The sequence below is a fragment of the Stegastes partitus genome, unplaced genomic scaffold (genome assembly GCF_000690725.1).
Source record: "Stegastes partitus isolate 25-593 unplaced genomic scaffold, Stegastes_partitus-1.0.2 Scaffold813, whole genome shotgun sequence".
NCBI lineage: Eukaryota > Metazoa > Chordata > Actinopteri > Pomacentridae > Stegastes > Stegastes partitus.
The window spans coordinates 140,748-158,335 of record NW_007578544.1 but is presented as its reverse complement, the minus strand read 5'-3'; the positions used below and the strand labels follow the sequence as shown (position 1 = coordinate 158,335).

At 39.6% G+C, this 17,588-nt stretch overlaps 1 protein-coding gene across 1 annotated transcript; it reads left to right on the top strand.

Moving 5' to 3' along the window:
- Positions 1–2,931: 2,931 nt before the first annotated feature.
- LOC103365123 (globoside alpha-1,3-N-acetylgalactosaminyltransferase 1-like) lies at positions 2,932–17,588 on the top strand. Its single transcript, XM_008292474.1, has 11 exons — positions 2,932–3,126; positions 8,237–8,278; positions 8,466–8,588; positions 8,992–9,024; positions 12,107–12,241; positions 12,417–12,525; positions 13,081–13,194; positions 15,246–15,362; positions 15,585–15,718; positions 15,940–16,017; positions 16,156–17,588. Exons 1-11 carry the CDS (start codon positions 3,062–3,064, stop codon positions 16,292–16,294), a joined length of 1,089 nt encoding a protein of 362 aa, XP_008290696.1. The 5' UTR covers positions 2,932–3,061; the 3' UTR covers positions 16,295–17,588.

Genomic DNA, 17,588 nt, shown 5'->3' with positions numbered 1-17,588 from the left:
GGTGGCACTCACTTCACACCTGATGAAGACGCTGGAGCAGCTCCTCCTCCACCTCCTCAGGCCCCAGGTTCAACAAGCCCAGGACTCTCTACAATTTGCCTACCAGGCAAATGTTGGGGTGGAGGATGCTGTGCTGTACCTCCTCCATCGAGCCCACTCACACCTGGACAAGATAAGCGGCACTGTGAGGATTCTTTTTCTGGACTTCTCAAGTGCCTTCAATACCATCCAGCCCCCGCTACTGTGGGGAAAGTTAGAAAGGATGGGAGTGGACTCGTGCCTGGTGGACTGGATCTCCGACTACCTCACTGACAGACCACAGTATGTCAGACTGAAGGACACCACATCTGACACTGTGGTCAGCAGCACAGGGGCCCCTCAGGGGGCAGTGCTGGCCCCTCTCCTCTTCACCGACAAAGGCGCAGTGGTGGAAGCAGGTGCGGGAAAGCCATCAGGGAGCAGGTGTGACAAGACAGGTGTAGGAAGCAAAACTAGAACAGAAACAACCGGTAAAGGGATTTCAAAATAAAACACAGAAGACAGGACATAAAATGTGCACACAAAACAGAAACTTGACAGACATGACAGCTTTAAAGGGCTAGAGTGTCTGTTTTACAACTGTCTTCATCTTTAGAAGCAATTAAGATATCATCAACATAGGTGAACACTTGAGAATTACATTGTGGTTCAAATTTTCCTACACATGCAGCTATTGTCTGAGCAAAAATAGTTGGAGATTCTGTATAGCCCTGTGGCAGTCTGGTGTAGGTGTAACGTTGACCTTCAAGCGTGAATGCAAACCAAAACTGTGAGTGTTTGTCTAGTGGAATAGAGAAAAATGCATTACTCAAGTCAATAACACTAAAGATGGGATTTTCTGGTTTTAGTTCATTTAGCAACACATTTGCATGAGGCACATTTGTTGCTCTGGCTTCAACTGCTTTGTTTACTGCTTGCAAATCTTGAACCATCCTCCAGCCAGCAGCAGGAGCTGCCTTTTTAACTGGAAACAATGGTGTATTGCATGGTGAATCATCACATGGGCCAAAAACACCTGCTTTAACCAAGCCCTCTACTGTGCTTTCAATACCTTCTTTTACTTCTGGTTTTAAGGGGTACTGACGTTGATATGGAGTGAAGTGGACTTTCCCTGCCTGTCACTGCCTCCAAAATACTTTAACAGTGCTCCTGGTGAAGTTTCATATAAATTATGAGCATATTTATATAGAAAGCCTGTTCATTTCATCCACATAAATGACTGAGCTCTGCAGCAAACAATTATTGTCAACAGCACATCTCAATCTATAATTCATACCAATAGGCCTGCATTATTATGGTTCTCGCCCGCGTTAGAACAGAGTAACGGCCCCTTACGCTGCTGCCTGAAAAAATACGCTGGACCGACATGTTGTTTTCGAGGGCGTGTCGCAGGAAAATGATCATTTCTGTATGTTGGTTGCAGGTGCTGAGTTTGCTTATGCCGTGTCATTGTCCCATAGACTGTATACTGTCTATGCTTTGTCCCCACTTGAGTCTCTGAATCTGTGACAGAAGATGAGTGCACATAAGGTATTTGTCAAAGCAGTCTGTACAACTTGTTTTCAAAGCAGGTTTCATTGGTACATGGCTCCACCCATGACTCTTTTGTAATAAGTCTTTTGAAATTGTGAAACTGCGACATACCAGTGCCTGGGGGCCCTACTGCTCTATATTGTATGAAAATGTGATTTGTAATCTGGTGCCTGAGTTTTCTGTTTTCCTTTACATAAACAAAGATGTTGGCACCATAAGTTGACGTGGAAAAGGTGAAATAAGAGTGCTGAGCAATGATAAAAACAGAGCAGTGAGGTTCGTTATGCTACAGAAATTATAAATAGTCATCTCGTTAACATATTCAGGAGGAAATATCTGTGTTCGCTTGTGCTGAAATTGAATTTTAACTTCTGGTTTCAGCCTTTGCCTAAAACAAAACTAGTTGCAAAAGTGCATAATTTTCTTTATCAATCATTTCTTTTAAGAGACCTTCCTACTTTTATTATTCAAATTTCTTGCAACAACACCAACTGAAAGAGGACTCAGTGCCTCTGTGTCATGTCTCTCTCTTTGTTTTGCATACAGACCTGAGGAGCATACTACAAAGCAAATTTGACATAGACAGGCATTCTTTGTGTAAGCCGAATCGACAAAACTGAAAGCCCCAGCCAGAGATTACGGGTATCACGGAGGTGGTTATCAACTTTTTTTTGTAAACTCAGACTTTCTGCTTCAGACTCTGTGCACGTTCACATAAAAAGGGGTGTTTAACGGGTCACGTGACTCTTCTGCACAAAATGAAACGATCGTGTTCAGCTGCTTCAGTCAACACGTTGTTTTAATGGAGAGCAATGAGGAATATATATGTATATATTTAAAAATGTGACAGTATAAAGCGCTGCTACTGCAAGTGGTGCAAGACAGGAATGCTGGTAGAAAACTGTTAAACGTGTTCATATATAATATTTTTATTTCCAGCTGACAGCTGCACGTTCAAGTTAAACTTTAAACTTCATACATTTAAACATGATATTGTATTGAAGCACATTTAGGTCTGACACTGCCCCATAATGCAGGATATCACTTTATTATTTGGCCCAATCAGAGTGAAATTAATGTTGTTGATTGAATATTCTCTGTAATAAATACCAGCAGAATTATCCATTTTCTCAGCTGCAGTACCAGCAGTGTAAACGGACTTGACAGAAAATCAGAGCCGAACATAAAAACATATTTATGTGATTTCTTAATCAACAGTCATTGAAGTAGTGTATGATATCTATTCATCCTCATCCACACCCCCTACCTACCTACCGACCTACCTACCCACCTACCTTACCTGCCATTTTATATAACTGACATCAGTAGATGCCCTGCCTCCTGCGTCTCAGCGAGAGACAGAGATAAGGCATCACCAGAGTGATCTGTATTGAACATTAGTCATCAGCCAGTGAGCTTATTTTAGTTAAGCTTCTGTTAAGTTGTGTTTTTCTGCTCTTAGACAATATTTAAGAAAAAAAAAGTGGATATGTTGCGCAACATTTCCAAGACTGACCTTGCACTTTGCTTTGTGGGTCTTATCGTTCTTTCAAGGTAAGTTTTTTCTTCTTCTTTTTTTGACTTGTTGCCCATATTTACTGCACTACAACCTAATTTTCCACTAAATGCCACTTGTTGAAATGTGACTACATGATAATACAAAGTACCTGTGATCATTGTTGAATGGCAGCTATTAAGTGCAATTTGATCTATCCTTGAGCCATCAAGCAATTACAAAAGTACTGTTGTTAGTCAGGAGCCATGATAATCATTTATCAGTTATGAGGATGTGTCAACATTACCAGTAATAGATGGACAATGAAGGGCCAGAGTGGCAGCCTTTTTTTATGTTGAGCAGAATTAAAAAAAAAAAAAAAAAGAGACAGATGACCCAAGTTTCGGTGCAAATTTGCACCTTACTTTCAGATGCAACAAATATGTAAAGATTAATTTATCCATTTGACATGGTGTGCAAAACAGTGGAAAGTTGAAAATATATGAATCCTCCTTATTTCAAATATTCAAAGATTTACTTTGCGTTGAGGAAATGCTGCTGCTAAACAGTGTTGTGTATTTTACAATTTGTAGAGTTTCACTTTCTTATTGTTCCATCAAAAAGAGCAGTTGGTGCTACTTTTCAGTCTCTCCTCCCTGAATTCTTATCTTTTATGTTAGTGAGGACTCAAATGAAAGGACAGTTACTTGATTTAACAACTAGTGTATTAATGCATTTTCTTTGTGCCACTCCCAAACACCTGGAATGTATGCTGTCTAGTTTTTCATAATTGATTTTTTGCAGATTACTCCTGTACTATCAATCGTAATCCAGATTGGTTCTCGACAAAATTGTGTACAGTTGAAAACAGATGTTTACATACACTGTATGGAAGAACAGAAAAAAAAAATCCTCACTGTCTGACATTATATCAGACTAAACTTTCCCTGTTTTAGGTCAGTTAGGATTACCAAAGTTAAAGCCAGAATAATGAGAGAGAGAATTTTTTATTACTTTCTGCAAAGTCAGAAGTTTACATACACTAAGATTATTATGCCTTCAAACTGTTTGTGAAAGCCGAGATGACGAAGTATTGGTTTTGGAAGCTTTTGCACAGTTAATTGGTGGCAGTGAAGTATTTTAAGACACACCTCAAACAGACTGCTGCCTTTTGAGGAGATGGGGTAACATGAGGTAAAGACACAAAAGCCTCTAAATTCACCAGATAGCATTCCGATCAAGCATCCGTGATGTGTAGCGGGACAGGTTTGATGCACAGAAGCTTTACTCTGCAGCTCACAGGATGCAAAGGATCTACTACCACTGTCCGGGTGCCAGACACCACAGGTGGCCCGATGGGTCAGAGCTGGTTCGGCAGTACAAAGGAGGACAGTGCTGCAGCTGATTGGTGTATTTAAAATGAACTTTTAAAGGCCCAGTAGGATAAATTTAAAGAATGCTGCAGGGAGTCAGCTAACAGCAATAAAATGGATGGTGATGTGGATGAATGTATGAAAACTAAAGTGGTACATGTTGAGGTTGAGGCAGAAATGTGTTTTGGACAAAGTGACAATCACCTAACCGTAACCCTAACCACATTTAATATTAATATGGCCAGTCTGCTAATAACAGCAAATACAAGTGTAAAACGTGTCCTTTTTTTCTGTTGCCAGAAGGTGGCACTATGACTGTAAATTAAATATTGGCATGAGAATGTCACCAGGACAGGACTCTGATCCAACACAAAGGTTGAGGCAGAGTGCGGCATGTTCAGACAGTCGCCATTGACGTTGAGGAAAACTCAGTTTTCACCGTGAGTCATCATCAACATCGTCACCGCATTTGAGGTTAATAAGGTCAACCGGCTAATAATAGCACATTAAAGTGTAAAACTATTATTGCCTGTTGCCAGCAGGTGGGATTATGTCTGTGAATGGATATTGGCACATAGGTGTGATCAGGCATGTAAACCATGAGGCAGATTGGAGAATGTACAGACTTGTTAGACATGCTTCCTCTTTAATTGCAAATGATCACAATTCAGACGGCCGCCACGCCCTTAGACTTTTGGAAAGTGTTTTGACAGCTTTTAATCATCAAGTCCTATTTAAATTTAAGACATGTAGGAGTTACCCTCTAGGAGGAGTTCGCTCTTGAATATGATAAAAAGTCCAAGAGGCTTCAGTGTTTGGCTCAGCACAGCACCGCTGAACCTTTATGAAGGGATTCCAAGGGGCTTTTTGACGTCCTACATATGCCTACCAGATTTCGTAGCTGTAGGTGAAATGTCCTGCGGGGGCTAACAGATAAATTGTTGAAGGGGGCGCTATAGAGCCATTTTGCCAGATGGGCACACATTGTCTGTCGTTGAGCCGATAGTAACGCATGTGCCAATTTTGGTGAGTTTTTGAGCATTCCTAAGATTTCAAAAAGTCACAGCAAAGATGCGTCCCCATGGCAATGGCATTGCATGAAAACGCAAAAGCTTCACACTGTGGCATTGTCAATGTGCGGAGATTCGCTGACCAATTTCAAGGATGATGTCACAAAGTTTGGAGCAATGGCACATGCAAGTGTAATGCCTCAAACTGCCTTTTACCAAGAGGTGGTGCTATGAGGATGAGTCAGTTTGGGCATGGGAATGTTATGAAAGATCAAACACAGTTTCTTTGAAGATCAAGAAATGTTTATTCAATCGGAGCTTTAAGGTTTTACGTCAGTGAAACTTCACCTGAGTTGCTGAGCGCATGCGTCGAGCTCCTGGAGCAAAACCCCGTGTAGGCGCGTCTATCGCTTGAAGAAAGTCACGTGACCGATACAGCTGCTTTGTCGTCTGTCACTGAGGCGGCAAACTGTGTTGATAAGGAAGCGCATCTGTCAACAGGATGCATCTCTGACAAACGAATCACAGATCTTTTGAAGCTAGGTCTATCCAAGCGATTAGGGAGCCCGAAAGACCTGTGGGACCATTTTGATCTTATATCTTATTTCCTTGTTGTTTAAGCCTGTTCCTGTGGAACTTGCATCCAAAAAAACAAAAAAAGTAATCGCCTTAATGCCAAGACATTGGAACAATTGTTTTTTTTTTTTGGAAAAAAAAAGCCCTCCTTGCCTCAAAGACAAGTGCATAAGCATCCTCACATCCACAACACTTTCATTTTGTTTTTGCATGTTATGACACACGTTCAAATCATTTATTGACTGTATATTTTAAAGATAGAAATATATTTTAAAATAAATGAAGATATAAAATAACATGTTATTGTATATGGTAGGTCATATCAGGATGTCAGTTGAGCCTGTCAACTACGTTGCCTGTAAGGATTCTTCAGATCCAGCAGGTGTCAGTATTGAGCAACACAGTATCAATACAGTTTGGGTAATGTGCCACAACGCTTCATGAGACCTCATCTACCCATCACTAGTTCAAAGTGTTTTTATTTCCGTGAACCTTATTCACTCATTAACTCACCCTAAGAGCTCCAAATGAAAAACAAAAGACACTTACAATTCCTTTTTAGACCAACAAACTTATTAAATCATAAACGTTTGATAATTTACACAAACCGAAATCATGTATTTTTTAGCGATGGTAATCCCAAGTGCAGTCATAGAAATCACCCTTCTGACTCACTGACAATCTCCAATAAAGAGCTATATGCAATTGGCTGTACCTTAAATTCTGATTTTTACATGTCATTTCTATATCAAATAAGCAGCTTTTACACACACATACTATTAAAGATAATACAAGGGACACAATTACGTTCTTTAGAATGTATGACTGTGTTTGTGATAAATAAAGACCTTGAACCTTGAGCATGCAAAGTTGTGGCTTGCTGGTGTCTTAAATACTGCATGAAGTTCTGTAGAGTGAGTGGCAAGCCACGCCTCGCCGCTGCTGGAGCAATCAGCTGATTGTGATTCTGAACACCTGGTCACTTGTCCCTCTGGCTTGTTGCACAGGAAAGTAGGGGTAATACAAAAAGTGCTCCACTAGATGGAGCCAAAGGCAGAGGTCATGTCATAATCACTTTCTTCTCACTCCTTGGGCTTGTTCTTCTGGCACACTTTCACTTTTTCACTGTTCTCAACGAGCAGACTGCTGACTGCCTGTGAGCTCCTCCCGTCCCAAAGCGCTCACAGGCGGCCAGGAGTCTGGTCAGCAGTCCCAGCTGCAGTCAGCAGGACAACCAGACGCCATTTTTACTTTGCTGCAGGTGGATAATTTAAGTTTGGCTTTTTATTTCATTTCTACAAGGAGGATTCAAATAGACACTGATCATTTTATTATCTATTATTATTCGTCTTTTTTTTTTCCGGAGTTCAGAATGTTTTTGTTGCATGCAGAAATAAAAGTTTGTTTTCTCTGGAGCAGTTCATTGATTTCATAAATGCAACACACTATAGTTTTTTTATACATAGCATAAAGGAACATGGCAAAAAATTTCATACGGGTCCACCCCACAGTCACCACATTTCCTTTAGCAGTTGGTTGGTCCATCATCTCCATCTCCTTTAGCAGCCGAGTACTGAACTTCCATGTGTAATGGAAAACATTACAAATATCAACAGGGTTTAGCTGTAAAATTTCTATTTTAACAATGTTAAAAACTATTTGAAAATTTATTGCAATTTCACAGATTTTCATTAATTTGATAAAACTGTTCCAGTTTAATACCGTAAATATATTTCTAAAATTAAATCCAATTTGTGGCAGGTAACAGAAAATAGAGGTATAGCTTCTGTAATTTTACATATGTTGTTAAATGAGAGATATCTTAGATATCCTTTTATAATTACAGAAGTTTTCACATCCAAAATATTGAAAGATTGTCGTTTCGTTTGGTTTTTGTAATATCTATAAGCAAAATCCAGTTTTCTCTTAAATGCATGTTTGTATGCAGCAGCATGTCCTTGCTTGTGTTGTGTCTGCTCTCAGATGTATGTCGCTTTGGATAAAAGCATCTGCTAAATGAAATTGTAGAATTGTATGTCGGGAGGTGGCAAAGTACAAGACAAATCACTTCATTTGAAGTGTATACTCAACACAAATCCATATTGTATGTCTACAGTAAAGCATTATCTTTACACCTCAGCATGCTGACAACACTTCGCAGCATAAATGTGTATGTGCGGAACTGTAAAACTATATGTGTGTCTTCACAGTGCCATCTATGTCATCTTCCGAAGCGATGATTTTGCATTTGAGTAAGTACAGCTGAGTTTTCTACAGCAGAGAGTTAAAAATTAACAAAACAATCACCCACCAGTTAATGTCAAACTTAATATTTTCACATATCTTGTCACTGGATTAAAAAACAAACAAACCAGGTATCACTTTTATTAATTCAGTTTTGTCATATAATTAAAATATATTGTTTGCTTCCACTTAAAGCATTTGCCCGCCGTGTAAAGAAGAGCCTGAGGTACTTTTTGATGAAATAGTAGACACTGTACGGTCAAGCCATGACCGGACCAACAGCAGCGGGAAGATCGGAGACCTAAAAATGGATGCTAGGTGAGAATTCCTTTTCTTTTGGCTCACAAAGAGGAACTGCTGGTTCAAAGAGAAACATGTACAGTGTCATGTGCATGTTCCTCCTGGTTTACCATAATTACTTTTGCTCAGGGCGCTGGAGCTGTTTGAACTGATCTGCCACTCCTAATTCTAGTGAATTACGAAGGCACAGCACCACAATGAGACTTTTGTTTTTTGTCTGCTATCCTGATGTTGTTTCCATTTATGAAATATAATCCTGGTTTCGTTACTATTGTCTGTCTTTAATGTATTTCTTGTTTTACTTGATTTTTAACTTCACTGTTCTCTGTGTGTACTGCATTTATCCTGTTTTCAAATTTACCAAATGAATCTCCTCTTTTGCATAAGAAAGTAAAATCTGATCCTTGCTCTTCTTCTACAGACTGCAGTATCCTCAGCCAAGCTCAATGAAAGGGTAAGCTGTTATCAGTATTATATCTACTGTACTGATTCTTACTTCTTCAAAATCACAAGATTAAATACAATCTTGTGCTCTAAAACATCTTCCTCTGGCGCTTTTGTGACAGTTTAAAGAAAAAACTCATCTTCAGATTCTGAAATTCTGAGGAGAAAACTTTGTTGTGTTGCCATGTTGTTTAAGATGAAGCCAAATTTTAAACAATATATGAAGACACATTTTTGGTAACTTTTCCCTGTCATCAGATATTACTTTAACTATTTAAGCATCTTCTGAAGATAAAACTATATTCTTCAGAATAATTGATAAAGCATTTAATTTTTGCCGCTCAGCAATTACTCTTGGAGAGAATTCACATCTTACATAAAACTCAGAAACTGATGAAAATGGGAAGTCAAACAAACAAACCAAAAAATGTTTTTTATTTTTTTTTACAGTGCTGAAGTTGGTGTAGATTTTTGTTTTTCTTTGATAACTGCAGAATATCGAATTGGATAGACTGAAATATGACTGCATCCAGTAGTTGTCTCAGCACATAGACCCAATGAGAACAACTCCTTTTTTGAATATCTACAAATTAAAAAGCAGCTAAGATAATTATTTCATAGTTTTAAGGACATAAATCAGAACTCTATTCCTGACACTGTGCTCATATGGGGAACTTTAAAAATGAAGCACTTAAAGGGAACTAATCGAAATAGTTATAGTAAAGATAAAAAGCAGCATCGTGAGGGGAAAACCGACAGCTGTTTAAAACTTGACTGTCTAATGAATTTAAGGATGAAATGTGAACCGAACTGCACCAGCGTCAAATCGCATGTCATTATAAGAAACAAAATACAACCTGAATGGAGCAACATAGTTTTTTTTTTTACGACTATAAAGTTAGAACACTATAAGACTTTAAAAAAGACTACGTAGGATTAAAACATACTACATCTTATATTAAAATACTGAATAACTTTCTTCTCTCTTATCCAAATCAAATAAATTGAACCTTTAGAAAATTAAATGAAAAAAAAGAATAAATAACAAAGAGCTGATTTCTATATTTGAAACCAACAAAGTCATTAACTCACTAATTTTCTTGGGCCTGTTGCAGGCACATTATGCATCATTTTTTCATTTGAACAGTGTTTAGTTTTTCTCACTTTACATTCAAATTCTTGCAGCACCTGCCATAATACTCGGAAGCTGACTGAACAAACTTGCGCACTTAAAAACCAATATTCATGACATAATACGACGGTTAGGGTTACAGTCCAGGTGCAAATACTGCAGGTGTGTTGAAAATGAAGGTTGTAATGGACACAGGTGTAGATTTCAGGAATGCAGGGGATAATTGTCCCTCAGTATTTAGAAAATGTGCATTAGTCCCCACCAATAAAAACATGAAAGTGGACTTTTGTTTGAAAAACTATTTTATTACTTAAAGAAACAACATTAGAGACACATACACACAAGGCGCAAATTGGTGCCAGATTAACCAAAATGCAGAAAATGAAATGTCAGACCTACTCAGTGTTCAGACTAAATCTAAATCCATAGTACTGAGGACATGAAATATTGAGTAGTGACGACTACTTAGTTGATGATTTAGATTGAAATACTTTACTAATTGATTGAAGCCAAACAAACTTGGACAACTCCTGCCACTGAACTGATCCACTGCACTCTTAAAGAAGTGCCCTGATTTAAAACAAAAATAAGAATAATAAAAACTTTTTGACATGATTTGTTTAAAAATAATTTTGTATGGAAAGTCCACTTAATTTTAGCATTTCTCTGTCATATTGTGTTGTTTTCTGCAACAGTTTCAAATGTCGAGTTTTTTTGAAATCTACTTCATTTTTTGAGATTTCTGTGTCACTCACTCAAAGTGTGATCTACTTTATCTTTCGAATGTGCTCGTGTTATTTTAAAGTTGCATTTAGTTACATTTCCTCTATGTGGTGGGACGATAGGGAAATCCTATCAAAGGTTTTTATTAGACAAGGTCACAGAGGTTCAAATATACCAAGGGGCAAGACGGATCCCAATTTAGTCAATCTTTATTAACACAATTATTAAAAAGAAAATAGAACTAATAAAGTCACACATCAGCTAAACACACACACTGAAATAAGCAATTGGGCAAGAAGACGGAGTAAGGACAGGGCTGGGGTTTACCAGGTGGCAGGGCAACCAAAAGGAAGCGGTTGTCCTCAAATGAATCACCTGTGACACTGCAAATAAAACACAAAATAAAAAAAGAAGTGGGGGACCATGAAGAACCTCCAGGGATTAAACTGCCCACAGCACCTGTTAACAAAAGAAAAAACATGGTTAATAAAACATGCCAAACACAACTGGTGTGGACTTCAAGAAATATTTACGTAACTAAAGAAACCCCCCCCCCAAAAAAGAACGATTTATTAAACTAATCACTTCAATAACAGAAGCCAGAAGGGGGAAGCTTGCAAGCCTGAGAACACCATCCCAACTGTGAAGCACGGGGGTGGCAGCATCATGTTGTGAGGGTGGTTTGCCGCAAGAGGGACTGGTGCACTTCACAAAATAGATGGCACCATGAGGAAAGAACATAATGTGGAAACTGAAGCAACCTCTCAAGACATCAGCCAGGAAGTTAAAGCTTGGGCGTAAATGGGTCTTCCAAATAGACAGTGACCCTAAGCATACCGCCAGATTTGTTATAAAGTAGCTTCAGGACAACAAAGCCAATGTTTTGGAGCGGCCATCACAAAGCCCTGATCGCTATCCTGTAAAAAGTTTGTGGGCAGAGCTGAAAAGGCTGCTAACAAACCTGACTCAGCTACATCAGTTCTGTCTGGAGGAATGGGCCAGAATTTTATCAAACTATTGTGAGAAGCTTGTGGAAGGAAACCCAAAATGTTTGACCCAAGCCATAAAGTTTAAAGGCAGGAGAGAGAGATCAAATGAGGCTACAACCAGAAACACAAGACGGGGGGAACACAAGAGGCATAAGAAGGAGGCACAGCCAGAATTATGATACTGTATATACTGTATGTATATAGTTTGAAAGCTATAAGCTCTGTTTTCGAATTTTTTGTTATTTCAGACGCACTGATGTGAACTCGGTGACCAACTGGAACGCTCCTCTGGTTTGGGAGGGAACCTTTGATCCAGTGGTGATTGATAATATCTATCATAAAATAAACCCAAGGATTGCTTTGGTGGTTTTTGCTGTCGGCAAGTAAGTACACAGGATATTCTCACAGGACACTATGGGAACGAGGTTTCATCTCACCCACTGTAAAGTGCTTAACAAATTTTTTTGTTGTTTTCTGTTGTGTATTATTTCTTATGTTGACTTTCTTGTTTCATACTAATTGACAGACTTTCTGCCTTGTTTCTTTCCATCCAACCAGATACACTCGTTTCCTGAAGGATTTCCTGGAATCGGGTGAAAAGTACTTTCTTTATGGCTTCAGAGTCACTTACTATGTCTTCACAGACAATGAACACGAAGTTCCCAAAGTAAGTTGTGTAGAAAACACAGCTAAACATTGGCCCATTGAACAAAGACAAGCCACAAAATAATCTTTCTGGTCTGTACTAGTTTGTACAGAAGCTGTTTGCTCTTAGATGGCTTTCAGTGTTTCAGGAAGGTTGGTCAATCTCGCTCCATTGTTAAATTGCTTTCAGTGCTCCACTGTTCATTAGTGTGTGGAAGCAGATGGTTGACCGATATTTCTTATGTACATATTAAACACTTCAAGCTTGTTGAGACATCGAGGTGACAACAGGGAGGTTAGTTTAAAAAGTAATGGCACACCTCATACAGCATTATTAGATGACTTGGTCACATCTCTGTACTGTTCAATATATGACAACAGCCCCAACTTTACCACAGGTATTAAGTACTTCAGGGATTAATGACAGCTGAGGAATTCTGTATATCAAATTTAATTGGCAAGACACCACTGAATCACTCCCCTCTGATGACCTCAATAATTCTGTTCTTCTTTCTGCCGTTGAATGTTTCGTGATGAGAATCCATTTGTAATTTTCTCTTTTTATCTCATTGTTCAGATTGTACTGGGTGAGGGTCGGAAGATTACAGTTCTCACCGTCCCCAGTGCCAAGCGCTGGCAGGACGTAGTACTTGGCAGGATGAAATGGGCAACTATCGCCATTGACAAGCAGGTGAGAAGTGAAACACATGACAAGGACAACACACAACAAGAAAGCAATTGCTTTTAAAATGTGGCAGTGAGGATTGTAAAGCATCAGGTGCTGTATTCAGGATGCACAGTTACAAAGAAGACTTACTAACAGCTATTATTATTAGAGTGGTCACTAAGCTACAGGACCTCGGACTCACCTCCTCCCTGTGCAGGTGGGTCTACAGCTTTTTGACCAGCAGACCACAGGTGGTTCGAGTGGGAAATCACCTGTCCCCCTTGCGCGCCCTGAACATCGGTGCCCCCCAGGGCTGTATACTGAGCTCTGTATACTGACTGTCTGTCCACATCAGACTCTAACACCATCATTAAGTTTGCTGACGACACAGCAGTGGTGGGTCTGATCTCCAACAACAACGAGGAGGACAATTTGATGGAGATCGCCCACCTGGAGGACTGGTGCAGAGACAACAGCCTCCTCCTGAACGTCAGCAAAGTGCTCTAATTTGTCCCGGACAGTTTTGTTAGTTAGTTTGTTTCTTTCTATTATTTTTTTTTCAACCACAATTCAAAAGCAATGTCTTACTTCACTAAATTATCCATCCATCCATCCATCCATCCATCCATCCATCCATCCATCCATCCATCCATCCATCCATTAACTTCCGCTTATCCGGGGTCGGGTCACGGGGGCAGCAGGAGAGCAGGTCGTCCCAGATTTCCCTCCCCCTGGCGACGCTTTCCAGCTCTTCCTGGGGGATCCCGAAGCGTTCCCAGGCCAGCCGAGAGCTATAATCCCTCCAGTGTGTTCTGGGTCTGCCCCGGGGGCTCCTCCCAGGTGGACGTGTTCGGAAGACCTCCAGAGGAAGCCTCCCCGGAAGCATCCGAATCAGTTGTCCATACTACCTCAACTGGCTAGAATAGAATAGAATACAAAAATACTTTATTTATCCCAGGCCTGGGAAATTACTGAATGACCCACGACCCAAAGCTTGTGACCATAGGTGAGAATTGGTAAATTGAGAGCTTTGCCTTGTGGATCAGCTCTCTCTTCACCACGACGGTCCAGTATAGCGCCCGCATTACTGGTGACGCCACACCGAGCCACCTGTCCATCTCGTGCTCCATTTTCCCATCACTCGTGACCAAGATCCCAAGATACTTAAACTCCCTCGCTTGAGGAAGCAAGAGTAAACTTTCCCGGGGAGGCTGACAAGTGTGATTCTCCAGAAATTGGAACACACTCTCCGGTCCCTCTTTTTGAAAATGGGAACCACCACCCTGGTCTGCCACTCCACAGGCACCGTACCCAATGCCTACGCAACATTGAAGAGACGTGTCAGCCATGACAGTCCTACAATTTCCAGAGACTTTTGCATCTCAGGGCGAATCTCGTCCATATCTGGCGCTTTGCCACCAAGGACCTTTTTAGCTATCTCGGCAACCTCTATCACGGATATGGACGCAGAAACCCCCAAGTCTTCAGGCTCTGCCTCCTCAGCAGAGGACATGTTTACTGGGTTCAGGAGTTCCTCAAAGTGCGCCTTCCACTGCTCGACAAGATCTCCAGTCTGGGTCAGCAGTTCTCCCCCCCCGGCTGTACACAGCCTGGGCAAATCCCTGCCACCCCTTTCTGAGGTGTCGTACAGTTTGGCAGAACTTCTTCGAGGACCGAAAGTCTATCTATCTATCTATCTATCTATCTATCTATCTATCTATCTATCTATCTATCTATCTATCTATCTATCTATCTATCTATCTATCTATCTATCTATCNTCTATCTATCTATCTATCTATCTATCTATCTATCTATCTATCTATCTATCTATCTATCTATCTATCTATCTATCTATCTATCTATCTATCTTCTGTATTTAATTCTTTCTTCTTATTATTGTTTCAGTTGTTTCAGTCTGGAACAGGTGCATAATGCATTTCACTGCACGTTCTCCTATCTATAATTGTGTTTGTGACAAATACAGGCCTTGAATCCTTGAATCCTTATTGGACATTTTGTTTAGCAGTGTCTACATGATGTATTTAATCTTACAACACATGTGCCGTGTTTTTAGATCCGCGGTGAGGCCGATTATCTTTTCATGATGGACGTCGACAGTGTCTTCTACAACCGTTTTGGAGCAGAGAGTCTCAGTCCGCTGTCTGCTGTCCTTCATCGTCTTTACTTCGAGGTTTTAGTCTTTTCTACATCATAATCTACATCATTTTCTACATCACAATTATCTTGAGTTGAGAAACCTTTATTCTCTTCATAATAATGTAATCTGGTGTGTATTTTTTAAAATTCTGTTGCCTCATTTTCTGATCCGCCACAGCACCTTCTGCCAGCACAAGTGTGAGCTAAAGTCTCTTCCCATTTTTCAATAATTCTTTTATTTTCTGTCATTTCTCAGTATACAAAAAGGGAGGACTTTCCATATGAGCGTCGTCCTGAGTCCAAGGCCTATATCCCTCCTGATGAAGGAGACTACTACTACACTGCAGCTGTGTGGGGGGGATGCCTGGAGGACATGTACAAGCTTGTCAGGTAACCAAAACCATATGATCCTATATGTTATTTTCTACAAGTTATTTTCATGATGAAAAGGCAAGATACAGTGAAGCTTAATGGATGGCAGTACCCCAGGCATTCAGATACTAATTTTAAAAACATAAGTCATTCTAAGACTGTATTTTTTTTTTCTTTTTTTAATGTCTTTTAGCACAATTTCTTGTCTCAGAGTTCTACTGCACATCTTTTCTTGTCAGATACTGTTATGAGCAGTCGGAGGAAGACGCCAAGAACAACATTGAAGCAGTGTGGCAGGAGGAAAGTCACCTCAACAAGTACAGTGTTGCAATTCACTTCCTCACTTTTGTAGTTTTTGGGATTGTTCCTGTTTTGAAAGTACATATTCACATACATGTTGACACTATGTTTCCAGTAAATCATATCCCATATCTGCCCATCTCTCTGTCTTGCAGGTACTTGTTGTACAACAAACCGACTAAGGTGCTGTCTTCAGAATACCTGTCGTCAGACTATGAAAAGGTACCACCAATGATTAAAGTGGTCAGGATCTCCCAGTTGGTGAAGGACTATGGTCAGATTCGCCCCCACTAAAACAAACAAAAAAAAAGGTCTTCCCCAATGGTGGAATGTGATGCCACGTCAATGATTTTTAAGAAGTAAAACCTTTCTAGTAATACTAAAAATTGTGCTATATGTATGGATTCATTAGTTATATTATCATTATATGTATGAACTAAAATGGACTACATTTGCTCGTTTTAAAGCATAGCAATACAAAAATGTTTGGCTGTTGTTATCTCTTATGCATGCCAAGAGTAAGCAGAACTTATCCCGGAAAGAGGGTCTAAATATTCAAACAGCTGATATCCACTCCGGTGACAGAAGGGAAGATTTCACATTGACCAAAGCCAAAACATTTACCCTAATGATAATCTTAGTGACTACACCTCGGAGCAAAACATCAGATTATGTTTTCAAGACTGTCAAAATCAGTTTAGAAAGGTCTTGCCTTGCCTTAGGATCCTGTAACAGGAGAGAATCCGTATATGACTGGCTAACGATAGCCTCATTTTTTTGTTACGTTTTTTAATCTACAGAATCACATCAATGCACCAGACAACTTTTAGATTTACCAGCACTTAAATATATAAAAGCTAACTGAAAATTATATTAATATCATTCTTTAAAAAATACATACATAAATAAAATAAAATAAGTTTACCATAAATGCAGATCTCTTAGTAACAAAGGCACAAAATTATTTCTCACCAAGTGAAAAAAATGAGATATTGCAAAAGGAGTTATCCCATCTGTTTTGGTGTGACAGATGCCTACCTTCTACCTAATTGGGTTAATGATTTAATACTGGTATAATGATGTGGGTCAGTAATGCAGCAGTGGTTGTGGGTCAAATATATATGCATTCATGGATTTTTAATACATAATATACCATATATATTGTTATTTTATTGTTATTATATATATTGTTATAATTACACAAAGTTTGGTCTGCCTCTCAGCTGTATGGAACCTGTGCTGGGGGATCCTGGTACCCCTACGTACACTTTTAGCCCCCCACCCCGTCCTATAACTGAGCTTTTCCTGCCTTACCTTTCCCCTTTTGTTCATGTGTTCTGTACGAGAAGCAAGTGAGATTGTACTGTTGTAATTTGTGTGCTTTAATGTAATATAATTATAGTTGTGGGTTCACTTTCCAGGTCTAATATATTTATGTATTGTTTGGTTTCTGTAGGGGTACAGATTTTGTGAGTTGAAGGAAGATTTTTGTATGTGTTTACATCGGCTGTCAAGCTGTCAAGGTCTTTAATAAACGGAGATCGCCTCCAAAAGAAGGTGTTCACCTTGGCTTTGAATACACACCGCA